Source organism: Copadichromis virginalis, linkage group LG16, assembly GCF_057382275.1.
Source record: "Copadichromis virginalis isolate Kocher_CV1m ecotype Utaka linkage group LG16, C_Virginalis_male_GT1.1, whole genome shotgun sequence".
In the NCBI taxonomy this organism is placed as follows: domain Eukaryota; kingdom Metazoa; phylum Chordata; class Actinopteri; order Cichliformes; family Cichlidae; genus Copadichromis; species Copadichromis virginalis.
The window spans coordinates 15,924,003-15,942,018 of record NC_140633.1 but is presented as its reverse complement, the minus strand read 5'-3'; the positions used below and the strand labels follow the sequence as shown (position 1 = coordinate 15,942,018).

The 18,016-nt window shown below is 40.7% G+C and overlaps 1 protein-coding gene across 1 annotated transcript in view; it reads right to left on the bottom strand.

Annotated features, from left to right (window-relative positions):
* Window positions 1-18,016, bottom strand: part of plcl1 (phospholipase C like 1) — a 131,136-nt gene that overhangs the window by 18,501 nt on the left and 94,619 nt on the right. Inside the window, exon 8 of the mRNA XM_085435566.1 lies at window positions 2,261-2,623. Within this exon, the coding sequence (XP_085291692.1) occupies window positions 2,261-2,623 (363 nt within the window). The remainder of the gene's footprint in view (window positions 1-2,260; window positions 2,624-18,016) is intronic.

The window sequence follows — 18,016 nt, the reverse complement described above, 5'->3', positions numbered from 1 at the left end:
ACTAACCACTATTGCCTTTCTATTTTAGACAGTGTCTGTCCTTTTTACAAAGAGATCAGCATCTGTTTTAAAATCCTCACCGTGGATTAATGGCCTTATCCACTCTTTAAAGCGTTCTTGCCGGAAACCTGAACACGTGTGGAGGAAAAGTCGTTTGCAAGTTCATTTAATTTATGTCAAAGATATTTTGGTGTCTTTTACTAATTCTGTTAGAGAAACGAGGGCTGCCTGTTCTCCAGTCTGGTTTCTAAAAGCACAGGCAATCCTAAGGTTCTGTTTAACACTATTAATAACATTGTTACCCCTGCTTCACCTGCTGTTCCCATGTCATCTGACATCGACTGTGAAAATTTAAAAAAAAATCACTCATATTAAAAATAACCTTTCTCTGTCAGCTGTCCATTTCTGCCCCAGCTCAGCTTGTAAATTTAGATCATTTTATACTTGTTTCTCTTCCTGAACCAACCCAGTTGGCTCTGTGAAAGTCTGTTGTTGTTTAGACATTTTACCTGCTTCCCTGTTTAAAGATGTTTTTCGCTCCATCAGCCCTCATATTGTTAATTCCTCTCTGGCCTCGAGTCAAGTCCCGATTTACTTTAAGAATGCGGTTAGTCACCCTATCCTAAAAAAGCCACACTAGACCCTTCTCTCTTGGGCAGCTATAGACCAATTATTATTGAGAAAAATGTTGCTAAGCAGCTAACTGCTGTTTTAAAGAACATTAACAGAGATAGCTCTTCTCTTATCTTTAATGGTGTTTTGGTGCAAAGTGACACAGGAAACTGTCCTGTCCTCCTTATGTTGGACCTAACCTCAGTCTTTGATACAGTTGATCCCCAGGTCTTGCTTGACAGGTTGAGGTATTGGGCCAGTATAATGGGATCTGCCTTACAGTGGTTTACTTCATATCTTTCTGATCATTCTTTTTGTGTAGCTACTTCAAATTATAGGTCTTCTTTAAGCCATCTTCATTTTGGTGTACCTCAGGGTTCGGTTTTGGGGCCCTTATTATTTCTGTTTTTTTAGCACACTTTGAGCACTTTTAAAGATATCTCATATCACTGCTGATGATATTCAGTTATACATCCTTTTAAGCTGCACAAGGTATCAAAACTGCATCTCTTACACAAGGATAAAAATTTTCTCCAACTTAATGAGGAAAAAAAATGAAATTCTAGTTTTTGCTCCAGAAAAGCATACAACTCTAATAATGGAAACTCTTGATCTATTAGCCTCTTATGCCAAGCCTTTTATCGGGAACCTTGGGGTAAATTATGACTCTGGTTTTACTTTAGATGGTCACATTCAGACTCTGGTTTGTTCATGTTTTTATCACTTAAAAAGTATTGCCTAGCTAAATAGTATTATCTCAAAAACAGAATTGGAAACTGTTATTCATGCTTTTGTTTTTCAAGACTAGATTACTGTAACTCATTATTCAGCTGCCTAAACAAAGCATCACTGGACCATCTGCAGACTGTACAAACGCTGCTGCCAAAACACCAACGTTTTCTCACCTCACACCGCTACTCGCCCGACTCTGTTGGCATTCAATCCAGAATACATTTCAAGATCTTGGTTCTCACTTACAGGACTCTGAATGGTCAAGCACCAGCTTACGTCAAAGAACTTTTACATCTGTATGTTCCTAGCAGGTCCCTAAGGTGACCAAAGCCTGCTATTTGTGCCATGTACGAAGCTGAAAACCAAAGGTGACTAAAGGTGACTGAGCCCTCTCAGTAGTAGCACCAGGACTCTGGAACTCTTTCCTCTTTAGTTTGTGTCTGCAGACATCACAAACCTCTTGAGCTTTTTAAAAATCAATTAAAAACACACCTTTTTACAACTGACTGATTTGATGTACTGATGTCTAATGTTTTTGTTTTCCTTTGCACAGCACTTTGTGATCAATAGCTTGAAAGGCGCTAAATAAATAAAGTTTTACTATTTACTAATTTCAGAACATTCATAAAATCCTACACCATTCACCCTTTTTAAGCATCCTATCAACATTGGGTCAGTTCACAAGCCTATTTCACCTCTGAGGCCATCCAGTGAACATAATTTTACCAAAGTTTGGATGTCATTTATATATATTTATATAAAAATAAATATTTATATTATTTACATTATATATTTATATATTCATAAATAAATATTTATATTTGCTTATTTTTCATTTATGAAATGTAAATGAACCTTGGGTCTGTCACAAGCCTGTCGCACATATTATCAAAAGTCAGTCCACATCCAGTCTCACCTGAGCATCCTCCCGCAGGTCCGTCGCTTCTTTGAGAGGGCCACTGGCTGACTTAAAAGTCTCATCCACTACCTTGATACCAGTGTGCCTCACTGTGACGTACTCTCTCCCCCGTCTCCCCACCCTCCGCACCGAAAGACCTCGCCGCTGGGCCTTCCCGCCTCCTCGTCGGTTGGTGATTGCCACGTGGACAAACAGGCTGGTGTGAGGTAAGGGGTCTCCTGCCAGGCCCAGCAGGGGCACATTACGGTAGCCAGGCTGAAGGCACTCGAAGGCCACGCTGTACTGGCCGATGAAATCATCTCCGATGTAGTCATCGTCTAATACCACAAAACGCAGCAAGGCCAGCTCGGGCATATTTACCTGGGGACAGGAAATTAACAAAAGAGATGAAATCCATTCTGCTGTGCACCAGAGCAAAAATAAAACCACGGCCAGTGAACACTTTGCAGAGTACTGACCTACATTAATGCAACACACCTCGTCTGCCTCAAAAGACTTTCTGGGGGAAAATCTCGGATAATTTAAATGTTATTATTCCAAGTCTAATTCTGGTTATTGATCCATGCTCTTACTGAAACACAGTTTTATTCATACTTGAGGGAGAGAAGAAGAAAAAAATTTACCCTGGTTTTCAGAGCAGATATCTGCTATGAATTTTTGGTTGAAATGAGATCTGAGATCTGTTTAGGGTCAGGGGTATAGGGTTAATGTTAGATTTAAACCCTTTACATGGAATTTCTACCTATATTGGCATTCTGAATTGGAAACCTTATGACAGAAGATTTCCAAGGCCAAAATGCATGTAACAGATTTTCATTTTCTTGTAATATCTGAAAAACGACTTGTTTAGCATGTGGCTTCAATGTAACATATGCTAACATTATCCCCTGTGAGGTCTAAGGTCAAAATTGAACTTTGGGAAATAATGGGAAGTTTTTCATGTGTGCCATCTTCTTTGTTTCCTGGTTGCCAGGACTTGAGAGAACCATTTAATATAAACAAAAACCCTTTTTGAATAGTTTTAGTGGTAGGGCTTGGGTTGGGATTAGAGTCATCATAACTAAGAAGCTACTCTCAGAATATTAAAATGTTAATAATGAACGGAGACAGGACTCACATATTCCCATATCATGCCTGATCCTTCTCACTTCATAGCAGCAAATGTCACTTTAACACCCCACTCACACAATATTCATTCCCAAATTTTGACCTGTAAATTTCCAGATTGTTTTATTCTATTTAACTTAATGTATATAATTCACTCACTTATTGCACATAATGTCCTCTTTGTATATATGTACTTACTTACTGTATATAATGTTTTTCCCTCACTATTTTGCACAGTCGAGGAGCATATCAGGTCACATTTCACTGCGTGTTATACTTGTATAACTGTGTATGTGACAAATAAAAAGATCTTGAATCTTGAATCTAATGTGTTTATTCAATAATGGCATTCCACCAAGACAAGCAAGGCAAGCAGTGTTTGCCTAGTTAAATCTAAAAACATGATCTGTATCCTTTTATCTCAAACACTAGAAAGTATTTCACTTATACGCATACATCCTTTACATTACTGCGATCTTATTGCTGTAATAGTAATAAGCTCCACTTTGGCGAGTAGAACAGATGCAGCCATCAATTTCACATTAGAAATCAGTAATTATGTGAGTGACCAAATGTGCAATGATCAAACAGCCGTTTTGCAAATACACACCCTCATTTTTAAATAATATTTTTAACTCACTGTAGATATTGACAGTTAGGCATGTCCCACAGTGCTCAAGCCTTTGAATAATAACAGTGGCAAAGTGATTTTTTTGTTAATAATATACTATTACAGTATACATGTTCTGAAAGTCAAGATTTAGAACATGATGTATTGCTGTAGATTAAGCAAAGTATGAGCCCTTTGAAATAATTACATTCCATATGTCTGTGAAGGTTCTCAGTCATCCAGGTCATCGTAGTCAAAGGAGCTCAGACCTCTACATTGGAGAGACCAAACAGCCACTTCACAAGCGCATGGCACAACACAGAAGAGCCACCTCCACAGAACAAGACTCAGCAGTCCATCTGCATCTTAAGGATAAAGGACACTCTTTCGAGGATGCCAATGTTCACATTTGGGACAGAGAGGACAGATGGTTTGAAAGAGGAGTGAAAGAAGCCATCTATGTCCACTGTGAGCGACCATCTTTGAACAGAGGCGGTGGTTTACGACACCAACTCTCTGCCATCTATAATCCAGTTTTGAGATCCCTTCCCAGACGCCTTAATGCCCACTCACATCCTGGGCCATCTGACCTCAGGAATTCGCATGATAAGGTGGGGCCAGGTTTCACAATGAACACACCCGAAACTCTGGCTGATTGGGACCCACGCCCAGTTTCCCACCTTGGCTCAGGCGATTAGAGGATCATCAGGGGGTCCTTTTGTCCCTCTGTGGGGGGAAACTCCCACTAGGTTTATATCTGGGACTCTCCACCATTTGACCTTAGAACTGAAGAAGCTTCTCGGATGAGAGGTGAAACGTCTTCAAGCAACTTAAAGAAGTCCAGACGCTTTTCTTTGCAAGCTCCTTTGACTACAGTCCATATTTTTCAGACCATAAGGCTCACAGCATTTTAAGGCGCACTGTCGATGAACGGGTCAGTTTTCATACATAAGGCACATTAAGCGAAACAAAACAGTCAGATAAGTCAAACTTTACCCAACTCATTCTTCTTGCTTCCTCCACTTCCTTAACATTGATTCATTAATGTTGAATTCTCTCCAGCTGCTCGATTCCCATGTTGTTGCAGTATATTAATGACTAACCTCGTATTGTAGATGGATTATCTCAGTTGTTGTCCTGACTGAAGTTTGGTCCGTTTACAGCTGCCTGCCATGTGATTGCATTTGTCCCTAACCATCGGGAACCCTCACAGCAGGCACGTGCAGAGGGGGGGGCTAGAGGGGCTTGAGCACCCGCCCCTTTCCTGATGGGTGCCCAAAGTGCCCCTTTGTTGAGGCAACTTTTAAAAAAAAATTATTATTATCATTTTTTTTAATGTGTGTGTGCGTGCGGAGTCCTGTCTGTGCCCCTCAACAATAATATTTAACTATTAATCACAGTTTTGCTAAATAAAAGGATCTGGCTTGCATCAGTCACATGATCACATTTAACCAATGGTCGCCCTTGACGGCAGAACGCGCTGGTTACGAGCCGGGAACGAGCTCACAAAGAGCACGCGCATTTTTTGCGGTCCGGAGCTGTAGGAGAAACACAAGTTAACTCAGAGACACAGACTGATGCGACAAACCAGTAAGTAGGTGTACAGTGTACACTGTAGTGTGTAGCACACAGGAGTATTAGCTTATTACGTACACGTTGGTAAGCTGTCTTGTTGCAACTGACGAACTGAAACAAACGAGCGTGCTGTGTGTGCAACAGCACGACAAACATTACCTGTCCTTTTATTAACTGCACAAGTAGTGCTGGTCATAGCTGCTGGCTACCTGTGTAAGGCTGTCATGGGTCTGTAGCTCTGTCACCGTTTTAGGGAACATATTTAGTTTTAAAGTATTTAGAACATATTTAGTTTTAAAGTAAGTTTCCGGGCTTTTCCTGCCTTTCTGGAGGGATTATATTTCACTAAAAAACGATCTAATATGCATGTCCACATAATAATGATTATAATTATAATATATTAAAAAACACACGCTGTATTTTAAAGAACATACATTAAGAAGCAGATTATATTAGATTTATATTTTAAATAAGACAAAATTTGGATTTTACAGCAGTAAAATTATTGTATCTCTACAGTTTAAAAATGTAATAAGCTTTGCCCTGCACAGAGTGGATAGTGAAACAAATGGAATCATCATAATGACATTATCCATCCATCCTCATCCGCTTTGTCCGGGGCCGGGTCGCGGGGGCAGCAGCCTAAGCAAAGAGGCCCAGACCTCCCTCTCCCCAGCCACCTCCTCCAGCTTATCCGGGGGAATACCAAGGCGTTCCCAGGCCAGCCGAGAGATATAATCTCTCCAGCGTGTCCTGGGTCTGCCCCGGGGCCTCCTCCCGGTGGGACATGCCTGGAACACCTCACCCAGGAGGCGCCCAGGGGGCATCCTTGTCAGATGCCCGAACCACCTCAGCTGGCTCCTTTCGATGTGGAGCAGCAGCTGCTCTACTCTGAGCCCCTCCCGGATGGCCGAACTTCTCACCCTATCTCTAAGGGAGAGGCCAGCCACCCTTCGGAGGAAGCTCATTTCTGCCGTTTGTATCCGCGATCTCGTTCTTTCGGTCACTACCCACAGCTCGTGGCCATAGGTGAGGGTAGGGACGTAGACCGACCGGTAAATTGAGAGCTTCGCTTTTACACTCAGCTCCCTCTTCACCACGACGGACCGGTGCAGCGTCCGCATTACTGCAGCTGCAGCCCCAATCCGTCTGTCGATCTCCGGCTCCCTTCTCCCATCACTCGCGAACAAGACCCCGAGATACTTGAACTCCTCCACTTGGGGCAGGAACTCATCCCCGACCCGGAGTGGGCACTCCACCCTTTTCCGGCTGAGAACCATGGCCTCAGATTTGGAGGTGCTGATCCTCATTCCCGCTGTTTCACACTCGGCTGCAAACCGTTCCAGTGCGAGCTGGAGGCCCTCACCCGATGAAGCCAACAGAGCCACATCATGTGCAAAAATCAGAGATGAGATTCTGAGGCCACCAAAGCGAAAGCCCTCCGCCACTTGGCTGCGCCTAGAAATCCTGTCCATAAAAATTATGAACAGAACCGGTGACAAAGGGCAGCCCTGGTGAAGCCCATCACCCACCGGGAACGAGTCCGACTTATTGCCGGCAATGCGAACCAAGCTCTTGCAACGGTTGTATAGGGATCGAATGGCCCGTAGCAATGGGCCAGACACCCCATATTCCCGCAACACCTCCCACAGGACACCCCGAGGGACACGGTCGAATGCCTTCTCCAAGTCCACAAAACACATGTAGACTGGTTGGGCAAACTCCCATGCACCCTCAAGTATCCTGGAGAGGATAAAGAGCTGGTCCAGTGTTCCGCGACCAGGACGGAAACCGCATTGTTCCTCCTGTATCCGAGGTTCGACTAACGGACGAACTCTCCTTTCCAGCACCCTGGCATAGACTTTCCCAGGGAGGCATAATGACATTATTTCATATTTATTACTTCCCCCTTCTCATTGCTTTATTATTGTAGCTGTAGTAATAAATAATAATGTAAGGATTCTGGATCAGCACCATGATGCCCATAGTATATACAGTATTCTGAAGAAGGTCTAAAATGTCCCTGTGTGTGCGTGCATGTGTGTGTTTTATTTAGATGGATTTTTAAAAAAAATATTACTCATGATATAACATTGTCCAGACATGCCTGGTAAGGACATGAGGAGGAAACAGCAGGAGCTGTGTGAGGCTACTAAAGGCAGGGCTATAACATTTTTCTGTCATCATTTTATTATAGATTAAGTGCAAGAGTTGTTAGGTGTGGATAATTAGATTATAGTTTATTGCAATAGCAAGTTGTGCCTTGTTCTCAGATGGACAGCAAGTGGAGAGTGATATATGAAAAGATGGGATGGAAGGAAGAAGAGAAGCAAAGAGTGATTCACAGGCAGAGCCTAGAGCTGGGCGATATGAGATTTTTTCATATCACGATATGTTTTTTTCATTTCAGGCGATAACGATATCTATCACGATATAAGCCAAATAACTATATTTGTAAGATTTAAATGTGCCGTTGCTCACAAGTAAAATGTGAAATAATCAGCAGCTTGTTTTTATTTAAATATTTATTTCCCATAATAAGTTCAACAGGGTAGATGTACTTAAGGAACATGAGACTTTTTCAGATAAATAAAGGCAAATATTGCAAACTACACAAAAGGCAGCCGCTAAAGCGTTTAAGTTTCAAAATAGAACAAACGAAACAGACTAAATTGTCAATTCCACTTAGAAACAAAATATTAATTCTAAAAATAAATCTTAGTTTGTTTTACAGAAGAACAGACAAAACTGACTAACTTTTGTCAATATCAAATAAACTGAGAACTAAAAGGAAATTCTCAATCTCTCCTTGTTGTATAGCTGAGCTTTTCAAACAGTTTTAACAGTTACTTTAGTCTGACAAAACCTGAATGACGAATTAGCGCTTCCAGTCAGAGACTGAGGCTACGTCCACACGTACACGGGTGTTTTTGAAAACGGAGATTTTCCGTTTTCGTTTTAAAAAATAATCCCGTCCACTAATAAAGGGAGAAATGAAGGAAAACGCTGCCATGAACATGCCAAAGCAGCAGGTGGAGCTAGATTCCTAATCGTGCAGAAATGTTGGCCAATCAGAAGTCTAGAAGCCTCGGTGGGAAAAACTAAACAAAGCTGGGGCATAGAAGCAGAACCGAGTCGTATGTGTGGACGGACAGTAACTGTGTGTATATGTAAGCATTTAAACACTGCAGAGTAGAATTAACAGTAACAGTATTGTAGAAATTCATTTCACCGAAACAATAACGTGGCGCACAGTGTGACGTCAAAAAATGCGCACATCTTTGACGATGCGTTTTCTCCTGTTTTCTAGTCCACACGTAAATGCAAAAACGGAGTTTTTAAAAATCTTCGTTTTCAGTGACCAAAAACGCCGTTTACATGTGGACGAAAGGTGCAAACGCATAGAAAATCTGCGTTTTCAAAAATACCCGGGTACGTGTGGACGTAGCGCATGCACCAGTTTATTGTATTTCCAGACTTGCTTTCGGCACAATTTACAGTGCACGCTACTCTGTTTTTTGTCAGACTTGAAATAGCCGAAATACCTTCACACTACGGAACTTCTATGGCTCTTCCGTTCGACAATCTCTCCGGCATTGGAACCATCATCTGTTTTCTCTTCGGTCACGCTCGGTTGATTTTTCTAGTCGGCACACTCATTTCCTCCATTACCCGGGCGGTACGGTGGCTGGCTGCTTCCCAAACAAATACACATGTGCGGCTTGGCACTTGTGCTGTACGTAACAAGTCACGTGACGTGACGCTGCGGCTGTGATTGGTTCGGCTCTGCGCTACTTAATTTGGATTGGCTGTTCTTTTTTTTTCTTTTTTTTTTTTTAAAGAGGACAAGAGCGGCGAGGTCTATCGCGATAGTTGAATTTTTCTATCGCGATACATATCGTTATCGTTCTATCGCCCAGCTCTAGCAGAGCCTAAATTATTTCTCACAGTTTTTTGTTGCCTTATGGTTCCAAGTGCTGTCACCAATCTTTGCATTTTGTTATTATCTCATGACACTTGTTTAATCAGCTACCATCTCTCCTATGGACTTTTTAATGTTTACAGTCTCAGATCAACACAGCCCTGCCCTCCAGCACTATCAGCAGCAGGAGCAGCAGCAACCCCTCAACAGCAACATTGTACCCATCAGGTAAAACATCGGCTACGTTTGCTTTGCCTTGTTGCCCATATTAGATTCTTGATGAATGTGTGTTGTTTTTATTCAGCCTGGTTCAATGTGCCCCTTTTTAACTTTGAGCACCCGCCCCTTTAAACCTCTCTGCACGGCCCTGCCTCACAGTGGGAAAAAGTTAGCGTTCATCCTCCAGCTTCACTGTGTTTATGTTATTCTAACATAGCTGTGTCAAAAAAAAAAAAACAAACAAAAAAACATAGCTGTGTCGCTACCATGTAGCACATCCTTATATACCAGCTAGCCCAACTTCAGTAACCCTACCAACGTCACTGCTGTTTAGTTTTCTGTCTTCATTTATGTTGGAAGTGATAGCAGAGCTGTACGTTTTAATTTTTTCAGAAATCTCTCAGTGAGAACATGCTATATCATGTTTAGGTGGAAACTAGCGAGCTAACTTCCTGCTAACTTCTAACTCTGTTAAAGTTAATAAATCCTGTTTTCATGGACGTCTGGATGTTAAACTTAATTGTTGCACCTGGTAAAGCAGCAACGCTGATCATTTTATTAAATATGAAAGAATTTAGACAGTTTTTAACTCTCAGTGGTGCCACAGTGTTCGTTTGACTTTGGGACCTGAAGCAGATGGAGTTTTGGACCCAGATTACTCCGAGAGGCTCCTGACGACAATCCATCAAGCAGTGCGGCTTCATAGCTTATCAAAGTCTGACTAAAACATTTTTGACAGATTTTTGAGCGCCGTGTACCACATAAAATCAGTTCGAGGTCAGTAAGAACAACCAGAATTCATACATAAGGCGCACTCTCGATTTTTGAGAAATTTAAAGGATTTTAAGTGTGTCTTATAGTGCCTCCAATCCCAAATCACTTGACAAAATATTTTTGCAATGAAAATGAGACAAAACGTAAATAAATAAAAAAAATAAAAAAAAGTTTGGTCACTCTTGAATCACACATTTTTGGTTTACACATTTAGTAAGATTTCTAAAATTATATTATGAATTTAGTGTGAACTAAATACACTTTCAATAATGTTTACTGGTTTTTATATCAATAATTCAGCACACCTTTACATTTTCTCACCTCAGTTATTTGTACAGAAATACAGCATCATCTGTACAATATGTATTTGCTCCCAATTTAGAATCCTTAATTCATCTCTTATTAGGTGTAAAAGATGGGCATCATAAAATGTTTACAACAGATAAAAACAATCACTTAGTCAAAGTATTCATCCAATATCATTTCCCATTATAAAGCATCACTCAAAAAGCTACGGAAGCACTACATCAGCATTAATTACACAACACAATAGCAGAAGCATCACAGCAATGCTGCAGAGGGGAGCTGTTTGAAATATTGCACTTCAGATCACACCTTCAGGGAACTTTCGTTCCCCCTCAGTTAATAAGGATATAAGCACACACACACAAACACAAATGAACAAATGAAGCTGGAAGCGAGTCTCTGAATATTCATTCAATGTGCAGGGTAAACACGCTTCACAATAAAACATTATCAGCTTTATCTTGACAAGGCCGGGTACACTGAAACACAAACGAATGCATGCCCCTCTATCTTTGATTGAGAAGGAAACAGAATAAATACCTGCAAGTGCTTTTCCACCAAAGTTTTTTTTTTCATATCTGCCTTCCATTTTCATGTTTTACACTTGCCTTGTTACCATTTTACTACTTTTCTACCTCCACTTGGAGAAAAAAAGGAAATCGGCTGACTTCTAGAGAACGAAAACTGTTCTATGGTAGCTGCAATTTTGACTATCCTGGTGTATATCATCATTATATGACTGTTTAAAAAAAGAAATTGAAAAACATTGTAAGACTAGTGTGAATAACCCCAGACCAGTTTCCATTGCATTTATAAAACATAGTTAAAGAAGCCGTGCCTAAATGAAGGACGCAAACTGTGCCTGACTATAGTCATGTGCCTGAAACTGAAAAAGATTCACTTATTATCAATGTTCCCTCTAAGATGCGCGCGTGCGCAGGAAAAAATCTGCGTTGCGCACAAAAAAAATTCTAACCTGTATTGAAATTAAAGTAAATACGTTAACAATTCTGTTTTGCAGTGTTAGTCAGTAAGTGACTGGCTGCTCCAGTATGGGATTAGAACGATGCCACCTTATCCCATAGTCCAGCCAATCACGCGATTCACATTCGTATACGCAGCTAATCAACGTCGTTGACAGGCTATGACAGCGTCCTTATGTGCCGACACCGATGTTTTAGCTAGCAAAGCTGCGTGGCTGATGTGGAGTGAAGCCACATTAATGACAACGTGTACAGCCATTGGAGATGTGAGCAGGACAGACGGAACAATTGAAAAAGTGTGGACTTTATACCAGTTTTTAAATTGTGTTGATAGGCCACGTAAAACCAGAGTTATGATAAAAATATCTGCAATGTTTAGTTTTCTTCCTGAATACTATCGTTGTTTACATTTACTGCGGGAAGAAACGGTAAAAACGGCGTTTTATAAGGAAAACGCTTGAAAGCACTCTCCGCCTGTGAGCAAAGATGAAACCAAAACACCCCCCACCCTTTCCCATTGGTCGAAAAATGTACCATGTGGACCAATCAAAACATGGCATTTAGTTGTTAAGAAACGGGAAGAAATTTTAGGAGTGACTGCGGTTTTGAGATGAGAGATTTGCAACGTTTAGCGCAAATCTTGTGTAGTTAGTGTGTAGTGTAGTGAATAGTTTTGTTGTGTGTGTCAGAACAATGAGGCGACTGCTGAATGTTACAGGTGTTACAGGAGTGACACATCTCCTGTTGTCAGGCCTGCAGGTATCAGGCTGTTGTTCTCCTTTATCTCATAGTGGACAGAAATTATTTTTTGGAGTGGCACAAATAATTTGTGTGGCATCAAATTTGATGCAGAACAGCTGATTGTTCTGTAAATAGTTTGAAATGTTTATTTAAAAAAACGCCTTAGCTGCATTTTTAGTTAAACAGCTGCAAAAAACTTTGTTGTTTGCATTACTTAGTTACTTTTTTAAAAGAAGTAACTATATAAATAATTGTCCAACATTGGTCATTATATACTGTATTTTGCAGACAGAGAGTTACAGGACTCTCTCCCAGACCACAGACTCAAACTCATAATACAAGTCAGAGCTTTACTAAAAAAAATAAAAGATAAAGTTGCGTTTTCAAAATCGTCGGAGTTCAAGTTATTTTTACTTCCAATAGTGTTAACACACTACACAGGTCATGAACAAGATTTTTTTTTCATCTTCATTGTAAGTGGGCTAAAGCAGTTAATTAAAAGTAGTCTAACATAAATGCTGTAATTTGATTATTTTAATAAACCATGTAAGTTGGATGGATTCGATGCGGGCGTGACCACAGTGCACACGTCTGCTGTTGCTCACAGTGGTCCAAGGGACCGCTCAGGGAGTTTGTGCGTTCACTCAGACACATGAAAAATTAGAGGGAACATTGCTTATTATGTAGTTAAAGGTGCTAATAGGGGCTCATCGCTGATGATGTGGTACTTGTATTTTTATTGTATTGTAGTTCTGGTATGTGTGTCATATTTATTATTCAGTGGAGTGTGTTATGTCAGAATGAAGTCGCAGCTATGGCAAAGCAAAACAGAGTTGACCTCTATCAATACATTCCCAGGCCCTTGAGCCTTTCTAATATTAACCCCAAGTTTCAAACATCAAACAGGCCTTTAAAAGTTCAATGACTGTCCAAAATGCAGTTTCCAAAATTGTCTCTGTTAGGCTGGTTTTAAAGCCAACATTTCACAAAAAGATAGACATATGCAGTATGTGTGTAGCTTAACACCATCATTAGAGGCTAGTAAACATTGTTCAGAAAGAAAATTAGTTTGCATCAATAAGAAGCAGGCACTTTATCTAAAGACATAACTGAGACAAACATCACAGTGCAGGAAAAAGTCTCTAAGGAAGAAACGAGCAAAGAGCCTCTTTAGGATGTGACGCTGCAACCGAGGTAGCAAGAGACAGCTCGAGTTATTTGTCACCCGGCTCATGGTAAAAGTAATGAATAAATGTCACGCTATCCAGATTCGTAGCCAGGAAGAAGGGGTTGTTCACATGGCTGGTCACCCACATGATGGAAAGACTTGCTGTCCCTGGAAACTTGTGCCCAGACATAATAGACACCAAAAAGTTTTGCAAAGCTATACTGAAGTTCAGGAGTTGACGATTTTATAACAAGAACTACTTGCAGGACACAGTCATCATCCACTATTGGAAAGGTCACTTCTAAGAGGGTTTCCACCTCATCTTATGGAAGAAATGTCCTAAATATCTTACATTTCTTTACCTTTCTTTTATGTCATAAGTTTATTTCAAATGAATCCTTTTTGATTTCTGTATGTTTTCAATATGCTTTTTTTGTTGACCGAGAGTCCCTAAATGCTGATTTATCAGATTGTTAGGTTCTATGATTCTCAAATATCATAGGGTTTCCAGTACAGTCTGTGTTTTACAGTTCTGAAATTTGTGTACTGTGTTTAAAAAACAGGTCTATGCCATTTAAATAAACTCTACCAATTCTGCCAAGAGGAGCGGTCACATAGCCGCCAGAATTGTCCCAGAAACGTGTTGATGGCTAGCTAAAGTGTGTGATCGATATGCACCTTGGTCAGGGCCATTTAACCAAATCTTAATGGGGGTGTATGTATTCTTTTTCCCAGTAGGTATACTTTTGTCCCTGTGTGTATTAGAGAAAAACCTAAAAAAAACATCTAATTTGTTCATTCAAGTCTTGTTTTTGAAAGTCATTAAAGCATGCATGCATCATGTACAGTCATTCAACCTTGGAACTTTTGACCACAGCATCAAGACTAATTGGTTCCCAATTCATTCTTCTGCCCAACAGCAACCCTGAACAAAACATTTTGAGTCATCCTTATCTGCCTACGTCTCTAAAAGTATCTACTTAATTGGGTCACAGACAGGAGGGCTGGATGGGTATGATGATGCTGAGGTAGAAAAGTTGCATTTCATGAAAACAACAGAACTGGTCGGCAACACAATGTGGGAGCAATAATGTGATATTTGCTCTTAAATGTATATGTGTATATGTATATAAAGGAGCAGTGAAAAAGTCACTAGGTCTTGGCTGCTCTTAAGCTTTGACTGCACTGTTATAAAGAATATACAGTTTTGCTTGTGTGCGTACTTGCAGATCTATCTTTGTGGGGACAAATATAGTTTGTACTCTTTAAGATGATTCTGATTTTAAGAAAAGTTTCTTTGGGAGCTTGCAAAGAAAAGCGTCTGGACTTCTTTAAGTTACTTGAAGATGTTTCACCTCTCATCCGAGAAGCTTCTTCAGTTCTACGGTCAAATGGTGGAGAGTAGGGCTGGGCGATATGACCCAAAATTCATATCTCGATATTTTTTAGCTGGATGGCGATATAAGATATATATCTCGATTTTTTTTTTTTTAAGCCATAAGTTAAGAACAAAAAGAGAGTTCTTAGTCACACTGTGTCCCAGATGTCACACGGGCACTTTTATTTACATACAGCGTAGATGTACATGAAGAAATTACTCAAAAATAAATTATCAGCATTTATTAAATAATCATGGTCCATAAATAAAAGAAAATGTTGTTTTTGTGCATAACAAAAAGCTCACAATTGTGCAGTCAAAATGTAAACTAATAGACGCTGAGCATAATAACAAAGAGACAGATTTCACAGCTGCACCACGTCTCTGAACAGGTGCCATTTGTGGTCCTTATACACACACAGTACGTATCACTCCGCGAGGCTCCTCCCCGGTAGCCGTAATCCTCCGACATCAAGCCGTGCAGCTCCGTAGCTTAGCAAAGTCATATTAAAACATTTTTTGACAGATTGCTGAGCGCTGTGTACCACATAAAATCGGTTCGTGGTCAGTAAGCACAACCAGAATTCATACATAAGGCGCACTGTCGAGTTTTGAGAAAATGAAAGGATTTTAGGGAGGGGCTGCACGTCGTTAGCACGGTTAGCACGGTTAGCTCGTTAGCGCGGTTAGCTCGCTAACACGTTGACGCCGTCCAGCCCCACGCACGGGGCCATCCGCGGTAACTCGCTAACGGAGATTTTCCGCTTTCATCTTGTCATTGCCTTGTCATTGTCAGGTGAAGCTATGGGGGAGGCGGAGTTGTGTTCAGTGAAGGAGAGGCGAGGCAGAGTAACGTTGCGTGGAGACAAAAGTGGACGAAAGAGAGGCAAATCTGCGGCTCCACAAGTATAATTATAACGTAACATAGACTATATCGATATAAACGATATTGTCACATCTTATATCTCGTATGAAAATATATAGATATTTTTAAAAAACTCGATATATCGCCCAGCCCTAGTGGAGAGTCCCAGATATAAACCTAGTGGGAGAAACCCCCCACAGAGGGACAAAAGGACCCCCTGATGATCCTCTAATCGCCTGAGCCAAGGTGTGAAACTGGGCGTGGGTCCCAATCAGCCAGGGTTTCGGGTGAGTTCATTGTGAAACCTGGCCCCACCTTATCATGCGAATTCCTGAGGTCAGATGGCCCAGGATGTGAGTGGGCGTTAAGGCGTCTGGGAAGGGATCTCAAAACTGGATTATAGATGGCAGAGAGTTGGTGTCGTAAACCCCCGCCTCTGTTCAAAGATGGTCGCTCACAGTGGACATAGATGGCTTCTTTCACTCCTCTTTCAAACCATCTGTCCTCTCTGTCCCAAATGTGAACATTGGCATCCTCGAAAGAGTGTCCTTTATCCTTAAGATGCAGATGGACTGCTGAGTCTTGTCCTGTGGAGGTGGCTCTTCTATGTAGCATAGCATAGAAGAGCCACCTCCACAGGACAAGACTCAGCATCAGGGGGTCCTTTTGTCCCTCTGTGGGGGGATACTCCCACTAGGTTTAAATCTGGGACTCCCCACCATTTGACCGTAGAACTGAAGAAGCTTCTCGGATGAGAGGTGAAACGTCTTCAAGCAACTTAAAGAAGTCCAGACGCTTTTCTTTAGCGTCTTTAGAAAAAGCTAAAACTAAGAGGCTTTAGGATCACCTATGTCAGAATGGAAACTGTGTGTTAAGAACTCTTTAATAAGATACCAAATAGCAACTATTAGATAATGAAATAACTTGTCTACTGACATCAAGACAACATTCTGAATTAAATCACTAAAGACAACGAAAAACCATAAAACAGTATAGAGCACTTTTAATGCATTCACTCTCCTTGCTGTGAATAGAACTGCCTAAAAATGTTTTCTTTGCAACATTTAGAATAATTTAGAATCATTTAGGATGAAGGAACTCAACTACACAATGACCAAACTGTTTATGAATGTGTCTCTTTTGCTTTGATCTGGGAGTTACTATGTCTCAGTGGTGTAAATAAAAGCACTAGTTTTATGCATAGACAAGCAGCACAGTGTTTGCATGTCTGTGTGCACGTGTGTGCACGTGTGTGCGCATGCACGTGTGCATGAAACGATGACTCTAATCCCGTTCGCTCTGATTTCAACTTTCTCAATTTTTCAGCAGCATGCCTGTGGCTGAGCAGAGCTTTGACAGTTAATTCAATCAGTTTCAAACCAAATGCTCTTCTTCAAAGCCAGACAATAAGACACAGGACAGTATCTCAACGCAAGACTCAGCGTCCATGCTTACATTATGCTCGCAATAATGCATTCATATTTCTTTTAGTTAGATTTTTTTATACCATATAAGTCATATTTCAGGCCTGGAAATAGTTTTTAAATGAAATGAACAAATCTTTTCTAATTTTCTGCTGAAATAATGTTACAATATTTTCATAACAATCATGGGAAAAAATTAGGCATTGAGTTGAGGTGAGGGTAAGGTGTGTGCTTTGCAGTGTTGGTTTGTAAGGTATGCCCCTCAGCAAGCTTCTGGAAGCTGGCCAATCAGAAAAAAGTTTAAGTTTAAGAGTGCAGGGTCTTAAAGGGCAGGAGCATAGATCAGTGTTTCCCAACCTTTTTCAGCCACAGCACATATTTCACATTAGAAAAATCACACGGCACAACACCAAACAAAAATGTCACAAAAGCATATTGATTATTTTCCCCCAAACACCAGGTAAAGTAGAATTGGCTCGGTTTGTCCCCAGTATACCTTTTTTGCTTTCTTCTGATCACCACTCATGCTAGGGCCTTCATCTGGGTCGGAGTTTTCTCCAGGATCCAGGTCAGACTGACTACTTTTTCTTTTAAAATATTTATCTATTGCTATTATGCGCTGCGTTGTCTCACTCGCAGCATGACTATTATGTAATTTCTTCTTCGTCTTCTTCTATTTTA